General features: G+C 37.8%; 1 protein-coding gene across 6 annotated transcripts in view; it reads right to left on the reverse strand.

The window, feature by feature from the left end:
• Positions 1 to 1,751: 1,751 nt before the first annotated feature.
• CERS3 (ceramide synthase 3) overlaps positions 1,752 to 12,027 on the reverse strand; it is a 121,215-nt gene continuing 110,939 nt past the window's right edge. For all 6 annotated transcript variants that reach the window (XM_089906894.1, XM_089906895.1, XM_022598904.3 and 3 more), the window contains one exon: positions 1,752 to 3,812. In XM_089906894.1, coding sequence (XP_089763020.1) covers positions 3,645 to 3,812 — 168 coding nt within the window. In that variant the 3' untranslated portion in view covers positions 1,752 to 3,644. The remainder of the gene's footprint in view (positions 3,813 to 12,027) is intronic.

Here is a 12,027-nt window from a genome sequence, read left to right on the forward strand (position 1 = left end):
CAGTGCTCTCTCTACATATGTCATCTGGGCCAATTTTGTTCATTTCATTGTTCAAATCTTCTGTATTCTTATTGCTTTTTGGTTGGCTGTTTCTATCAGATACTGAATGGTGTGTTAAAACCACCCAAACACAATTATGACTTTGTTACTCCTTTTAATTCTGTAAAGTTTTTCTTTATATATTTTAAAGGCATATTATTCAGTGTATACAGATTTAATTTTTAAATATTTTCCTGGTGGACTGATCCCTTTCACTGTTATGAAACATTCCTCTTAATACCCACTAGCTCTTCTTGCCTTTGTCTGATATTAGAATAGCTATGTCAGCTTTTTGGGGATAGAGTTTGCATGGTATACCTTTATCCCTCCTTTTACTTTCAACATTTCTTTTTGCATATATTTATAGCATATCTCTTGTAAGTAGCCTATAGTTGGAGTTTTAAAAAATCTGATCTGGTACTCTGTTCTTACACTGGATGTAATTACCTATAAATTTGGATTTGGTAATTAGTACTGCCATTGTACTAACCAGTGTAAAGCTCTTACAATGTTTTCTATTTGTCTTGACTGCTCTCATGTTTCCTTTTCTCCTTTATTATTTTATTTGAATTTATTTTGGAGTAAATATTCTGTATCATTGTATATTCTCATTTATTAGCATATAAAACTGCTAGTAGGAATAAAACCAAGTGGGGTCACACAGAGTCCTGACTGCTCTTCAGAAGCACCTGGACTTGGTTAAAATGCAAATTCCTTTTTCTTATTCCAGAAGTACTTAATCTAAATATGGAGCAGGCAACAGGCAAGGTGTGTTTTAAGCTCAATAGGTAATTCTGATGGACAGCCAGTTGAACCATCAATAGACCCTATTTCCTCCTCCACCTTTGAAAGGTAGGTATATAAAAGGGGGCTGAGAAAATATCTTTAGGACCATGCCCCTCACTTAGCACTTCTACAGGGCCTGCTACAGGGCTAAGGTGCTGTGGCCCAGGTTAGTCTCCAGCCCACAAGCATCTGTCTGTCTACACTGTGCACAGCCAAGAGACTCAGCCCAGTCAGGCCTGACCTGTTACCTCTCCTCTCTGGTGTCTGGTACCCCAAGGCCAGCAGCCCTAATGTCCTAACTTGGCTCTGTTTTCCTCACTGCTCCCCCTGATTCCCTGCAGGGTGTTTCTAGAGGACTGGCAAATCTTTGTTTCCGCCACTCAATAGGACTAGTAATGATCTCTAAGAAGCCAAACATGTGTGTGCTGAATCTACTCAATCACCATACATGCTGGGCTCTGTCTCTGTTTTATTGTAAGTCATTACCATTACAATAATACTGGTGGCATGGTGGACTACATTTTTATAAAGTCATCTGGTATATACTATGAGCTCTTGTTTCCTGTAGAAAGACAGGTTACCCTTAAAATTAACCACAAAAGCCCTAAAAATGTTACAAAATATGCATCTCTACCTCTTAAGAGATAGTTTAGTGCTTCCAGCTGTATCACAGATAGTTGAAATTGGCATATCAATTTTACCTTCAATGTTCAAATAAGAAAAAAAGAAAGAACTGGAGGATAGAGCAACAACTAAACACTTTTTTTACCTAAAGCAAGAAGTTACTTGGTACAGAGGCAAGACCAAAATAAATCAAGGAAAAAACTGTCTGTTAACTGGAACATAAAAATAATATCTTAGTGTGATCTTTCACCAAAAAAAAATAATATAAATATTAACAATAATTCAACAGCTACGCCCTAAAGTGACTGGAGGCATTTGAGATTTATAATATACATTACATATATAATGTTATTGTACTCATAAATGCAAATATTATGCAGAGAAACCTGACATATGTTTTTCTGTTGTTCTAACAATTCCTCAAAAAGAGATTTTGTTGTGAAAGAATTTTGAAGTTTTTTGTTTTTGTTTAGCCTGAAGGTTTTAAAAACATCTTTTTACTGAAAAAAAAAAAAAAGCAGACACCTTTACTGTATACAGTGTCCTTTGTGCTCCAGAGGCTGCAGCCCCCATTGGTGGAGTCTGTGTGGGTTTTACTAGTCCCCACAGGCTTAGCTTCCACTTGCTTGGCTTTATAATACGGGCCCTGAGCAAAACAGCATGAAGATGCAAAATGTGACCCCAAAATATAAGAGATTGGGTGGGGAAAAGTTGCACATTTTGCTCAGGCTCTTCCTCTACAAGGCTCTGCCTCTCCTCAGTCAGTAACCTGAGAAAGTCTCTGAGGTCTGCCCTGCACGCTGGCCTCAGGAGATGTATCCCTGTGGGGGTCGAGAGGTGGCTACTGACCCTCCAGCCCCTACCTGTCCTCCCAGAGAGGTAAGGCAGCCCCAGGAGCTGACACTGACTCAAGCACCTGTCCTTGGACATTCTCAGGAGTGTTTTCCAGCCCTTTGTTTTGTTCTGCTTTACTGTTATGCACTCTGATTGGGTTGGAGAGCAGGGGTTTAAAGTACAGAGTCTCTTTGTTTTTCCAAGACCTCCTTTGATCAGGAGCTCAAACACATGCCCCAGAAACTGGGCTTCCTGGGTGATAGTGGCTAGGGGAACAACATGACTTGGGTCCAGTGCCCCCAGAGAGGCCCCCAGGTAGACCCTATGGCCTGCTGGGTAGCTCTGCTGGCCTGAAGGAGGGGTTCAGGGCCACAGCAGGGAAGCGTCCCTTTCAGAGAGGAAATAAGTGAGAAATCAGCAAAGGACAAGAATGAATGGGGCCCAAACTCCCTCCCCTTGTCCATGGAACCTGAGGGACGAGAACCTGGGGGATTTGAGAATTACCTTTGGGAAGCTAACAAATAAATAGTTACCAGATAAACTGGAAACAGCTTTCTGGGTACTTGCATGTTTAGGTATTTCCAGACACATTTAAAAGGAATTCTTCAAGACTGTGCCTTTTGTTCAGGCCTGTTCAGTGCCAAGTTTCACCAGGCTTCTCTCCCAAACGGGACTGTGATCACAGTGAAAAGAGGGTCAGGTAACAGCAACACCATAGCCTACAGTATGCCCTCTCACTTCCATTATTATCTCATTTGATCCTTATTCCAACCCTGTGAGGGGGCAGGTCAGGTCTGGTTATTCCCATCAGAGAGACGAAGCACACGGCATGGAAGGTTTAAACACTGCCCATGGCAGAAAGGGATCCGTGAGCCCTGGAAGCTTGGCCCCCTGGTTTGGTCCTGCCACCACCATTCCATTGCCACCTCTAGCTCATTTTTGGGAAATGAGCTGCTCTCTGTGGCCAAACGCACCTGGGAAAAGTGGGTTGACTTAGCACTTCCCAAAGTATCCTGAGGACAGGCAAGGTGGGAAGGGGAAGGCCTACAACAAAATGGGCTCCAAACGTCTAAATTCATGAATGGAACAATTAGAAGTGGAAGGGTTCTCAGGAGAAATCTTTGAACTCTGAGTCCTAACTCCAGTAAAATCCATGGGGATGCTTACATTTAACATTTTAACACAAATTAACATTTTGTTAAATACATCTTGGTGGGGGGGAAGGTGCTGGTTAGAAAGAGGGAAGGGCAAAATCTGTGGTCCCTGTGGGTCCTGAGGCCACAGCAATGGAGGAGGGAGCACTTCCAGCTCCCAGCAGCCCTTGCAGCGCACTGTGTGCCAGGAGCTATGCAGGCTTCAAGCTAACAGCCATGCTGACCATTGGGAATGAGGTGCCTGTTGGCCCCAAGGCCATTCTTCAAATCGTCTGTCTCTTTGCCTTTGGTGGCTTCTTCCTTCTCCTTCTCCTCTTCCTCAACCTCTTCCTCTTCATACTCATCCTCATCATCACTTCTCACGTCCTGGATATTCTAGACAAAAGAAACAATGGGCTGTGAGTGACAACCTTCCAGAAAGACTCTTGAGTGAATAAGCAAACAAATGGGCTCAGTTTAGAGATATGGCTCCCTTCAGAGAAAACACAATATTCAAACAACCAAACATTCACCAACATAGAACATATCATGGATCATAAAATAAACCTTAACAAACTTAAAGAATCAAAATTATGCAAAGTATGTTTCAGGTCCTAATGGAATTAAGCTAGAAATCAATATAAGAAAATAATGGGAAAATTTCAGAACACTTGGAAATTAATCAACACCCTTATAAATAATCAGTGGATCAAAAGAGTAAGTCTCAAGGGATACTAGAAAACATTTTGAATTAAGATTAAAATGCATCACATTTTCTTCAGTGTAGTTAAAACAGTGTTTAAAAGGAAATGTATACCATTAAATGTTTATGTTAGAAAAGAAGAAAAGTCTGTAATAATATGAGCTTCCAACTTACGAAACTAGGAAAAAAAAAAAAGAAAGAAAAGCAAAATAAGCCCAAAATGAGCAAAAGGAAGGAAATAACAGAGATGAGAAATCAATGAAATTGAAAACAGAGATAACCTGAGTAGTCTTAAAACTATGAAAAAAAATTAAATATGTAGTTTTAAATCTTCTGAAAAAGAATATCAGGCACAAATGGTTTCACTGGCAAATTCCATGAAATGTATAAAGAAGAAATAACACCAAATCTCCACAATCTCTTCTAGAAAAAAGAGGAGGGATCACATCCCCATTTATTTTATGAGGCCAGAATTACCCTGATACCAAAACCAGACAGGCAGTATAAGAAAATACAGCTACAGAGCAATATCTTTAATGAACATAGACATTAAAATCCTTAATAAAATATTCCAAATCAAAACCAGGAATGTATAAAAAAATTATACTATGATAAAGTGGGGTTTGTCCCAGTAATGCAAAGCTGGTTCAATATTTGGAAATCAATGAATGTAATCCATCATATTAATAATCTAAAGAAGGGAAAAAATGATTATATCAATTGATGCAGAAAAATCATATGACAAAATTCAACATCCATTCATAATAAAAAAAATTGTAAAACTTCTCTACAAAGAAGGAATAGAAGCTAACGTCATACTTAATGGTGAATAACTGAATGCTTTCCCCCTAAGAATAGGAATAAGGCAAGGATGTTCACTTTCACCATTCCTATTCACATTGTACTGGAAATCCTAGTCAATGAAATAAGGCAAGAAAAAGAAATAAAATTCATACAAATTGGGAAGAAAGAAATAAAAGTGTCTCTATTATTTATGTACAAAATACCAAAGAATCAACCAAAAAACTCCTAGAATTAATATGTGAGTTTAGTACTAAGGCTGCGGGATAAAAGGTCAACACATAAAATCTCTTTCTCTCTCTCTTTGTCTCTGTCTCTCTGTCTTTTTCTTTCTCTCTCTGTCTCTTTCTCTCTCTCTCTCTCTCACACACACACACACACACACAATCTTGATTTCTAGACACTAATGTAGTAGGCTAAAAAATGTCCTCAAAAATATTAGGTCCTAATTTCTGGAATCTGTGAATGTTACCTTACATGGTAAAGTTTTTTGCAGATATTATTAATTAAATTAAGGATTTTGAGATGAGAGATTATCATGGACTATCCAGGTGGCCACTCAATGCCATCACATGTGTCTTTCTAAGAGAGGCAGAGGGGATTCAACACAGAGGAAAGGCAATATGAAGACAGAGGTAGAGATTGAAGTGATGTAGCTACAAGCCAAGGAATGCTGGCAGCCACCAGAAGTTGGAAGAGGCAAAGAACAGATTCCCTGCTGTGTGTGAAGGGAAAACAGATCTGCCACACTTTGATTTCTGCTCAAAACTGATTGTAGACTTCTGACCTCCAGAACTGTAAGAGAGTAAATTTCTGTTTTTTTAAGCCACGAAGTTTGTAGTAATTTGTTATGGCAGCCATAGTAAACTAACATGACTAGCAATGTCCAACTAAAACAGAAATTTAAAAGTCAGTAACATTTACAATAGTTTCAAAAAATAAAACACTTAGGTACAAATGTAACAAAGCATGTATAGTATCTGCATGTAAAACCTACAAAACTCTGAAGAAAGAAATCGAAGATCTAAATAACTAAAGAGACATACTATGTTCATGGCTTGGAAGTTTCAATACAGTAAAAATGTTAATTATCCCCATATTGATCTACAGATTCCACATAATACCATTAAAATCTTAGCAAGATTTCTTATAGATATAGACAAGCTGATTCTAAAATCTATATGGAGAGGCAAAGGAACTAGAATAGCTAAAGCAATTATGCAAAAGAAGAATAAAATTGGAAAACTCGAACTACCCAATTTTAAGACTTTACTATAAAGTTATAGTAATCAAGACTGGATGGTATTAGCAAAGGGGTAAACAAATAGATCAATGGAACAGAATAGAGAATTTAGAAATACACCCACACAAATACTGCCAATTGAGTTTTGACAAAGGTGCAAAAGCAATTTAATGGAGAAAGGATAGTCTTTTCAACAAATGGTGCTGGAGCAAGGAGAAATCCATAGGCAAAAAAGTAAATTTTAACCTTACACATATGTTAACATAAAATGAATTGTAGATCTAAATGCAAAATATAAAACTATAAAACTTTTAGAAGAAAACCTATGACCTTGGGTTGCATAACGAGTTCTTAGACAAGACACAAAAAGCATACTCCATAAAAAAATGATAAACTGTACTGCATCAAAATTAAAAACTTTTGCTCTATGAAAGGTACTATTTAAAAAAAAAAAAAGAAAGATACTATTTAGAGAATACAAAGACAGGTTACAAACTGGGAGATAGTAATTACAAATCCCATATCCAACTAGTATGGATAATAAAGAATTCTCAAAACTCAACAGTAAGAAAAAACATTTAAAAAATGGGAAAATATTTAAAAATACACACTTCTAAGAGGATATAGGATGTCAAATAAACATATGAAAAGATATTCAACATCGTTAGCCATTAGGAAAATGCAAATTAAAATCATGATTAGATAAAACTATCATAAGAATAGCTAAAATTAAAAATCCTGAGAATACCAAGGATGAAGAGTAACTGGAAGGAATTCTTATACACTGCTGATGGAAATGCAAAATGGTATAGACGCTTTGGAAACAGTTTTTACTTATAAAGGCAAACATACATATACTGTATGTCTCAGCATTCCTACCCCTGAGTATCTACACTAGAGAAATGAAAATTTATATTCACACAAAAACAAATGTTTATAAAAGCTCTATTCATAATTGCCCAAAATTGTAAGCAACCCAAATGTTCTTCAAGAAGTAAATGAATGATACATCCATACAATGGAATACTACTTACCAATAAATACGTACAAACTACTGACATTTATAAGAAGTTGGATGAATCTCAAAAGCATTATGTTAAGTGAAAAAAGTATGTTTCAAAAGGTTACCTACCCTTCCAACAAACAAAAGTCCAAGACCAGATGGCTTCACAGGTGAATTCTATCAAACATTTAGAGAAGATCTAACCCCATCCTTCTCAAACTATTCCAAAAAATTGCAGAGGAAAGAACACTCCCAGACTCATACTATGAGGCCACCATCACCTGGATACGAAAACCAGACAAAGATATCACAAAAAAAGAAAATTACAGACCAATATCACTGATGAATATATATGCAAAAATCCTCAACAAAATACTAGCAAACAGAATCCAACAACATATTAAAAGGGTCATACACCATGATCAAGTGGGATTTACCCCAGGGATGCAAGGAATCTTCAATATACACAGATCAATCAATGTGATACACCATATTAACAAACTGAAGAATAAAAACCATATGATTGTCTCAATAGATGCAGAAAAAGCTTTTGACAAAATTCAACACCCATTTATAATAAAAACTCTCCAGAAAGTGGGCATAGAGGGAACCTACCTCAACATAATAAAGGCCATATATGACAAACCTACAGCAAACATCATTCTCTATGGTGAAAAACTGAAAGCATTTCCTCTAAGATCAGGAACAAGACAAGGATGTCTGCTCTCACCACTATTATTCAACATAGTATTGGAAGTCCTAGCCATGGCAATCAGAGAAGAAAAAGAAATAAAAGGAATACAAATTGGAAAAGAAGTAAAACCGTCATGTTTACAGATGACATGATACTCTACATAGAAAAACCTAAAGATGCCACCAGAAAACTACTAAAGCTAATCAATGAATTTGGTAAAGTTGCAGGATACAAAATTAATGCACAGAAATCTCTTGCATTACTATACACTAACAACAAAAGGTAAGAAAGAGAAATTAAGGAAACAATCCCATTAATCATTGCAACAAAAAGAATAAAATAACTAGGAATAAACCTACTTAAGGAGGTAAAAGACCTGTACTCAGAAAACTATAAGAAACTGATGAAATAAATCAAAGATGACACAAACAGATGGAGAGATATACCATGTTCTTGGATTGGAAGAATCAATATTGTGAAAATGACTATACTACCCAAAGAAATCTACAGATTCAGTGCAGTCCCTATCAAATTACCAATGACATTTTTCACAGAACTAGAACAAAAAAATCTTAAAATCTGTATGAAGACAAAAGAGACCCTGAATAGCCTAAGCAATCTTGAGAAAAAAAAAAAAAAAATGGGGCTGGAGGAATCAGGCTCCCTGACTTCAGACTGTACTACAGGGCTACAGTAATCAAGACAGTATGATACTGGCACAAAAACAGAAATATAGATCAATGGAACAGGATAGACAGCCCAGAGATAAACCCATGCACCTATGATCAACTAATCTATGACAAAGGAGGCAAGGATATACAATGGAGAAAAGACAGTCTCTTCAATAAGTGGTGCTGGGCAAACTGGACAGCTACATGTAAAAGACAAATTAGAACACTCCCTAACACCATACACAAAACTAAACTCCAAATGGATTAAAGGCCTAAATGTAAGACCAGACACTATAAAACACTTAGAGGAAAACATAGGAAGAACACTCTATGACATAAATCACAGCAAGATCTTTTTTTTTTTTTTTTTTTTGCGTTACGCGGGCCTCTCACTGTTGTGGCCTCTCCCGTTGCGGAGCACAGGCTCCGGACGCGCAGGCTCAGCGGCTATGGCTCACGGGCCCAGCCTCTCTGCGGCATGTGGGATCTTCCCAGACCGGGGCACGAACCCGTGTCCCCTGCATCGGCAGGCGGACTCTCAACCACTGCGCCACACAGGGAAGCCCCAAGATCTTTTTTGACCCATCTTGTAGAGTAATAGAAATAAAAACAAAAATAAACAAATGGGACCTAAGGAAACCTAAAGGCTTTTGCATAGCAAAGGAAACCATAAACAAGATGAAGACAACCCTCAGAATGGGAGAAAATATTTGCAAATGAATCAATGGACAAAGGATTAATCTCCAAAATATACAAACAGCTCATGCAGCTCAATATCAAAAATAAAACCAAAACCCAAAAACCAACCCAATCCAAAAATGGGTGGAAGACCTAAATAGACATTTCTCCAGAGAAGACATACAGATGGCCAAGAAGCACATGAAAAGATTCTCAGCATCACTAATTATTAGAGAAATGCAAATCAAACCTACAATGAGGTTCACCTCACACCAATCAGAAAGGGAGGTGGGATGAATTGGGAGATTGAGACTGACATATATACACTAATACGTATAAAATAGATAACTAAAGAGAACCTGTTGTATAACACGGGGAACTCTGCATCACTTCACTGTATAGTAGAAACTAACACAACACTGTAAAACAACTATTACCCCCCCCAAAAAAAACTAACACAACATTGTAAAACAATTATACCTAAAAGACATACTGATGTAGTTTTCATGACATTCTTAAAAAGACTAAACTGTAGGGATGGTGAACAGATAAGTGGCTGCCAAGAGCTGGGGTGGAGGGAGGAGTTATTGGGGTGACAGAATTATTCTGTATCCAGATTATAGCGATGGCTACACAAATCTACACTTGTGTTAAAATTCACAGAACTGTACACCAACAGGAAAAAATAAATTTCACTGATGATAAGTTTAAAAATAAAACTTAAATGTATTTCTTTTTAGAACGCAAACACTATAGTTTTCCCAATAAACATCTGCTAAGTAAAGTATTGCTCATGTGGGCATTTTGGTTGTCAGGATATTTTTATTGTTGGGAATAGGATGTTTCCTATTTTCTTTATGCAGGAATTCCTTCAAGGACAGTTCTTAATTAAGAGTAATATGTTTCTCCTCTTCTTTACAGTGTTCTGAAAGGAATTTTGTGAGGAAAACTCCTAGAAGAATAACACTGTCCCAATGAATGCAGATGGAACTGCTGCAGATCAGACTTCATTGCAAAAGATAATGATGGTGTGAACTATTAAAACAATACCAAGAACTCAAGCTCTCTGCAAGGCTAGTGTTGGATCTGACCCCTGACCCTCTAAGCCAGTTCAGAAACATCTCTATTAAACCCAGCCTAGAAAAGAAAAAAACTATGGAAGGTGGAGGCTGTTTCCTCACGCATCATTTTTCAAGATGACATCCATAACCATAAGAGTTTTCCCTTTTTGTGACCTGAAGACTAAAACTGACCACCTCTGGAGATTCTTGGGGTATATGTAACAAAATACTTCCTTGCATACAAGCTTCATGCAAACACGGCTTAAACAACAATAACATCAACAACAACGTACACACATTCTGCTGTCTTAATCACAGAAATATAACTTCATAGGCTCTGTATGTTCTGCTCTTTTCACAACAACACAGAAAGGGTCCCAAAATAAACAAGGCTCACTGTAAACACTGAGGAATAAACTTGGCATCTCATCAGTTAAGATGCAACAGAGAAACGCAGCCTCTCCATGATTTGCTGGAAGCCAGGATCAGAGTGCTCCCCCTGCAGACGGAGTCTTTCAGGGACGGGCCATGCTTGGCTGACGTTTGCTTTCATGGATGGTGCCTCTTGGCTCTCCTTTTCTTTCCTCAAAAGGTTTTTGTAGGGAACAAGGGGAAATCTGAATCAAAACAAAGAAACTAATTTCTCCCCAGAAAGGCATACTAGCGTCTTCCCACCCCTTTCTCCAGGACTTGAATAGCTGCTTTAGCTGAGAAATAAATTCACCCTGGAGGATGCTCCCCATAGCTTGAAGCCACATCCTCCAGCACCTTCACCTCTGAGAAGAGGGCCTGGACCATATTCAGGCTTTTAGAAATGTATGACATCCTCACAGTCATAAAGGTTGGGGAGCACTACTGACTTTTAATGAGCATTGGCTAGGGATGCCGCATACCTTACAATGTGCATGACACCCTAATGTCCTGCCAGACCTGCATTTGTAATTATCCAAGCCTAGAATCTAATTCCATTGTACGTTAAAGCACAGGAATTCTTGCATGGTTTTAATATATTCTCAAATTTGCAGGACTGCAACTATGTACATAAATCCAAGGAAGACTATACTTCACTTTGTTCAGAACTTCACAATTTCAGAAAGCCATGTCACTGATGGCAACCCTACCAGTGGCATTTGAGGCTGTGTCAGTCTGCACTTGCAGCTGCCCCACTCATGCTGAGTCTCCATATAAGCAAGCACAGCATCTGCCAACTTCATTACATTCTCTAGGGCAGTCATGTACACGTTACACACGAAATGCATATTTTATCAGAAATGTCTTTCATCTTATTTCTTTTTTATTACGTTGTGGCATTATATTGCTTTTTGAAATTATGCTTTTAGGTGAGTGATATTACCTAGGAATTTAATTTCAGGCTAGTGAAGAGGGTGTGGGTCCAACAGGTTGGAGAACCACTGTCCTTGATGATGAATCAAGCTCAGAAAGGATTTCCTGGTAGTAAGAGTTTGTTAGATAGATGTATAGGTGGTTGCACACTATAAAAACTTGAATAATGCAAATTGGAAATTGAATGGTATTCAAAAATATTAATAAAACCTCATATTATATTCAATTTCATCTTGTATATGCTATCTGTAATATAACAATAACAGCAATGACACCCTTAAAGGGCTTTTTTTCCACTGTCCTAAAAATCCTCTGTGCTCTTCCTGTTCATCCCTCCCTCCCTCCCAAGCCCTGGCATTCACTGACCTTTTTATTGCCACCATAGTTTTGTCTTTTCCAGAATGTCTTGTAGC

Source organism: Delphinapterus leucas, chromosome 2 (genome assembly GCF_059928025.1).
Source record: "Delphinapterus leucas isolate spDelLeu-1000000601 "Yukka" chromosome 2, BTC_Dleu_Yukka2, whole genome shotgun sequence".
In the NCBI taxonomy this organism is placed as follows: domain Eukaryota; kingdom Metazoa; phylum Chordata; class Mammalia; order Artiodactyla; family Monodontidae; genus Delphinapterus; species Delphinapterus leucas.